This window comes from Dioscorea cayenensis, chromosome 8 (genome assembly GCF_009730915.1).
Source record: "Dioscorea cayenensis subsp. rotundata cultivar TDr96_F1 chromosome 8, TDr96_F1_v2_PseudoChromosome.rev07_lg8_w22 25.fasta, whole genome shotgun sequence".
Lineage (NCBI taxonomy): Eukaryota > Viridiplantae > Streptophyta > Magnoliopsida > Dioscoreales > Dioscoreaceae > Dioscorea > Dioscorea cayenensis.
In genome coordinates, this window is record NC_052478.1 from 7094345 (window position 1) to 7100233 (window position 5889).

General features: G+C 37.2%; 2 protein-coding genes across 2 annotated transcripts; both read left to right on the forward strand.

Moving 5' to 3' along the window:
• Nucleotides 1-411: 411 nt before the first annotated feature.
• On the forward strand, nt 412-3322 carry LOC120266531 (protein FATTY ACID EXPORT 1, chloroplastic). Its single transcript, XM_039274172.1, has 6 exons — nt 412-660; nt 934-1174; nt 2364-2531; nt 2846-2892; nt 2983-3023; nt 3119-3322. The coding sequence occupies exons 1-6, from the start codon at nt 499-501 to the stop codon at nt 3204-3206; spliced, it is 747 nt and encodes a 248-aa protein (XP_039130106.1). The 5' UTR covers nt 412-498; the 3' UTR covers nt 3207-3322.
• A 271-nt stretch (nt 3323-3593) lies between these two features.
• LOC120267632 lies at nt 3594-4886 on the forward strand. Its single transcript, XM_039275301.1, has 2 exons — nt 3594-4455; nt 4545-4886. Exon 1 carries the CDS (start codon nt 3740-3742, stop codon nt 4412-4414), a length of 675 nt encoding a protein of 224 aa, XP_039131235.1. The 5' UTR covers nt 3594-3739; the 3' UTR covers nt 4415-4455; nt 4545-4886.
• The last annotated feature ends 1003 nt before the right edge of the window (nt 4887-5889 follow it).

The window sequence follows — 5889 nt, forward strand, 5'->3', positions numbered from 1 at the left end:
GATTATGGTGGATTGTCAACATTATTAAAAAAAAAAATTAAGCACAAAATTACCTGATTAAGTATAAAATTATCATATTTAGATAGATTAGTTAATATCATATGAGCTTCCGTCTTCTGGCCTAATTTTTTATTTACGTACACAACTAACATAGTATGTCCATATTTTCATTAAAATCACATGATAGTATTAAATTATAGATTTTTTTTTCTTCCCCAAATATTTACCTATATTTTTAAAGTAATAGTTGTACTTCATCTTTTTATTAAAATATTTTTTTATAAATTAATTTATTTTTATTGGATAAAATAGCTTTTCTGGCTGTTTAAATTATTTTTTTATTCCAAAAATTACAAGAGAAGAAGCACTGTCATTTTTTGCAGAATTACAGAGAAGTCCTTAATAAGTGCAAAACTTCAACTCTACTTCTGTTGACAATGCAATCTCTCTTTTAGAGCTCCGTCCAATCTCAAGGTTTGTTGCAATTGATCCCCATCCATGGCGGCTGCGCTGCGATTAGGTTCTGGGATCGGAGCCAGGAGGAGCTTGCCCTTTGTCCATGGTCTTTGCTTCTCCTCCTCCTCCTCTTCTTCTTCTTCTTCTAGGGTTTCGTTTTGCCATGTGTTAGGGCGCGATCGAAGAGGCCTCAATGGCCCAAAGGTAGGAATCTAATTTAAAGCTTTTTTTTTTTTGCTTCAATTTATGGTGTGTTGCTTTTATTTTGACCAAAGATTGTATTTTTGATTTCTGATTGTTTGTGTAGTTTGACTCTATTGGGTTGCTAGTTTATTTCTATTGTTCAGTTCTATGTTATGTGTTTGTAATTGAAACAATCTTACTTGAAGAAAGGTGCCTTTTTTGCTTCTAAATTTTGTTTTGATTGTTAAATATTGTATAATAATTAGATTACATTGAGTGGAGAGTTTGCTTCAGTTTGCAGCTTATATGTGTGTTAATGGAAGTAGTCCTAAAGTTACTGGTTTTGAGGCCAATAATACTGCTATGAAACATAGAGATGAAGATGGAGCAGAGGTGGGGATCAATGAGATTCCAAAGCCTTATCAAGGTTTTGAGCCAGCTGATGAAAAATCAGACAAGGATGCATATGCTGAGAGTTTTGTTCAAAGGAAAAGAAGTGCAAAGCTCCATGATTTTTGCTTGGGCATCCCTTTTGGTATGTTTTCTGATTTCTTAAATTTTTGGTTTGCCATTTGTTAGTTGGTGATGTTTTAAACTGCAAAGAATCTATAATTACGTGGTGATCAGAACAAATTATTCAGAAGGCCTGTCTTGTGAATTAGTAGGCCATTCTGCTTTGTATTTGTTTGTTTTCGAATTTGGATACTTTAATTTGCTGAGATGAACTCCTACAAGCAAAGGATATGCAACAATTGCCTTTTGCTTTTGACTAAGTGCTGTGTTCAGGCATTTGTAGTCTTACAGCAATCTTTATGGTGATTTGGAAGGATTTGGACCCAGGAGGCGTAAATTGATTCCATAACAACTTCCTATTGAATTGCCATGATCCACATGACTAGATTAGGTTTGACCTGGTTGCTCCATGCCATTACCACTGGAAAGAAGACAAATAACGTTCCAGTGATATTTTAGCATGGCAATTAGTATGGCTAAAATGTAGTTGATGATTCAATGTGTCAAATATTGCATCTTTGTTTTTTGGGACAACTTAGTTCTAGTATTAATTGTTGATGATTCCTCTCTTTTGGGCAACCTTAAGCTCAATTACTGTTGACTGTAATGGCGATCTTCTTTTTGACAAGGATTTTCTTATGCTAATTCTGCCATTTTGGTTGACTATAATAGTTGAATCCCGCCAGTTCAATGTTTTTCCCTTCCATTGATTGTTATAAATTGTCTTCTTCTAATGGAGAACTCCTAGTGTTAACGAAATTCTTTTAATGTCCATAGAGACCATATTGTTATCTATATACCATAACCCAAGCATCAGGAATCTGCAACAATGTAAGCCATAGTACATACTCCACATGAACTTGCACAACACCTTACAATTTGCAGCACATGTCTCTTGCATCTGTTCAGGTTGTTGACCCAATTATGAAACATCCAGTTGAGCATGTTGTCATCAATGTTCTCACTAGGGTGATCTATTTCTTCCTCTACGAAGCGTAGATGAAACATTGTTCATTTGACAATGTGGGGTGTGATATAACCACTTGATTCATGAACAGCTCTAAACTGGAAGGAAATGTATTGCATTGCCTGTTGCTGGTGTATTTCATTTGACTACATGAAGACAGTCACTATTTTGATTCTTGATCCAATAACTTCAACTGATATATTATATGCACTCTAACCTATGGTTGTGTCTTCTTTTGCCACAGGTGGGATTGTATTTGGAGCTGGGCTTATTGGGTCTCTTTTCTCCAGGAGTCTCTCTCCTTTAGTGGCAGGCACTCTTTTTGGGGGTGCTATATTAGTCCTAAGTACCTGCAGCCTCAAGATCTGGCGACAAGGGAAATCCAGCCTACCTTTTATTCTCGGCCAAGCCGGTAAAGTTTCTTCTCAGTTATCAATTTTATCACTATATTTATCTATTTTCTACATTATCTGCTCCAGTGTTATATATTTGTGCTTTAAATCTGTCACACATTGACTTCAGAAACTGTTTTGCATAAGTAGCTTGAATGACTGAAACGGGAACTGCATTTGGCTTTGGTCATCTGATCTATTTGATAGCTAAAGTACATAAAATTCAGAATTGTGACAAACATTTGAATTTGGTTATCTATCTTTTGATCGACATTTACCTTGTGTCATGTACCTTTCAAGCATATTCTTATAATTTATTTCTTTCCGGATCCAGCCATTGCTGCCGCATTCCTTAGGAAGCATTATCAGGTGTACTCCCTGGTGAGCAAACACTATCCTTCTTTCCTTTTCTAATCTCTACTATGGTATCCAATTCCTATGTTCTGAAGATGATTCATTTTATGGTTTCAGACAAAGAATGCATTTCCTTCAGGATTTTTTATTCTTATGAGGTAATGCTTGGCTGCTTTAATTTCCTATTATGATTTCTATTATGTTTTCTTAATCTTTCCCTTATTAAGAAAATTCTTCTTAAATTCATTTGCAGTGCTGCAATGCTTTGCTTCTATTCATATGTACTGATCGCTGGAGGAAATCCACCCCCAAAAAAGTTGGCTGCAAATGCTTCAACATAGCTGAGAAAAAGGCCATGCAATTCATGTTTCATTCTGATTTTCTTCAAGCTTGAGGCTCTATCACGTTTTGATATTTAATTTAATCACAGGACAGAGATAAATATTTGTTTCTCAAACTCTTATGTCAGAAATTTAAGAACCTTTTTTTTTTAATAATAATTTTAATAATAAGTTCTTTAAATTATTTAAACCAAGAAAACATATACAAATTATAACAGAAATAATCCTAATAAAAAAAAAACAGTTAAGCAGAGATCGGAAAGTAATTCCAGGATTTGCAGAGGGGTAAAATATAAAAAATCCCAACTCCAACGGTCACTAAGTTCAAATATGACCGTTGCGAAGCGCATGCGTTTCCTATCCCCTGAAATAATACCTCCCAACTCACCAATTCCTCTCAATTCACTTCAAAGTTCTCTCTTTCCTTTTTCAATCTCTCCAAACAAACACTTCCATTTCTGCATTCCTGAATCCCACTCCTCCCAAGAAACTCTCCAAGAACTCCATTTCTTGATCCTCTTCTTCATCTTCCAATGTCAAACACAAGCAAAGACACTCACATTGTTGTGGTCGATGTCCCGACAGCCTCCGAAGAAGATCAATCAGCCTTGATTCCATCGCCGGGCACCACAATGCATCACCACCCTCTTACTGAGATCTCCGGTAGCCCCGGCCACCTTCTCCTCCTGAAGCTATGGCAGAGAGAAGAGGACCTAATCTCTCGCCGTGCCACGGCTATCGAATCCCGTCTCGACGATTCCAAACGTCATGCATTCCTCCTCTCATGCCTCTTCCTCACCTTCCATGCCATCTCCCTCACTATCCTCTTCTCCTCCACCCACAAATTTCATGAAAACAACATCTGCAAGAATTGGATGGTCCCTTCTTTACTTTCCTTGATAACTTCACTAGTTATTGTGTCCTCGGTGCAGGCTATTGTTTGTGCATACTGGAGAGGGTGGAAGGAGCTGCAGAGGGAGAGGGGCGATGCTCGGGCACTGGCTCGGTGCCTTCAAGAGTTGAGAATGAAAGGAGCAAGCTTTGATCTATCGAGGGAACCACAAACGGTGAGACGGGCAAAGAGCTCGAGTGTTGAGGTTCAGTGGCACGGTCCTCTCAGGTGGTTCTCTAGGAATCTTGTGACTGTCTTTCTTCTTTGTGTCTCTGGCCTCATTGCGGCGGCATCCAAGTTCATTGTCTGCAGTTGAGATGGCCTGCATCTTTGTGTGTTCTTGACATTGTTTTAAAGGTATGTCTTGAATTCATCTAATGTATTTTTTCTTCTTTTCTTTTGAGTTCTTGATGTGTGTATTAAGTCTATACATTTCCGGCTTTCAGATCATGGTGATCGGAATGGATATGGAATGCTGACAGAGATCACTGCTTGTGGCATATAGGATATGGTTTTTGTTTTCTCTTCTGAATTGCGCTTGGAAGAGTTTGATTTTGTGAGGCTTTTTTTTTCTCGAATAAATTTATTCATAGTGGGAAATTTGGGGAGTCCTGCTTCTCTCTTGAGAGAGCCTTGCCAGTTCTTGAAGCTTTGCTCAATTGTACTGGTGGAACGTCAAAGGAAGAGTCTGAAGAAAGTTTATGTTTTCATTCTTTAATTCTTTTTTTCTGTAAAAAGGTTTCTAATTTTAAATGCAATATCAATTGAGTGCCTTGATGGTGTTTTTATTCTTTAATTTTTTTCCTATCAAAGGTGATTTAAAACATTGCAATGTTGATTGTGTTTCTAACAATTCAAGAATGATATGTGAAGTCCAATTAATAAAGTGTAGTTTTCATGAGATGTTGAAGTTTTTGTGTACCTCTACTAATGGAAGTGAAAACATCAAAATATTCAAGAAAATTTGACCAAAAAATCAATCCAAGGGAAGGAGGGATATGGTTGAGTACTCTCTGCGCTGTTCGATTGAAAACATTGCTGAAACATTGGCATCTGAAGCAACACCAGGATTGGGCTGCTCCTTCATAGCACTAATCGCAGAAATAAGAGCAAGATGATGAGGATAGATATCCTTGATAAATTTAACTATCTCATGTCACAGATGCAGATCAATAATTTACTCTACAAGTTTAGTATTGCAGTGCTCCACTGCTCCTACATGATATAGAACTTGATCTTCATAATCTTTCTAGCATGAAACATTGATATGGCATTAAAACTGTTGGTAGATATGAAAAGATTTGCTTGGAACATGAGGAAGAGTATCACAGCATCTTGCAGAAGCAACTTATTTCATAGAGGATGATGATGTTGTCGGGTTTAGTGAACATACAGAATGATTGATCAAGCAGTTGATCAGCGAGGAGCCACAAAGAACAATGGTCTCAGTGTGGGGAATAGAAGGTGGTTGGCAAGATGATACAATCAAAATTCTGGGAAGAATAAACTGTGGAGTTTCACAAAGACAAGAAGGTGCTGATTCCAGATGGCATTAGCCACATGGATTATAGAAGATTAGTGGAGATGCTCCATGATTATGTGGATTATAGAAGATAAGTGGAGATGCTTTATGACTATGTACAGGAAAAGAGATACTTGATTGTTTTAGATAATGTTTGGAGTGCCAATCCTTGGTTGATACTTGTGCTACATTCTTGGACAACAGAAATAGGAGCAGAGTTATCATCACAACAAGGAATGGTGATGTTGCTGGGCTTGGGATGGTGAAAC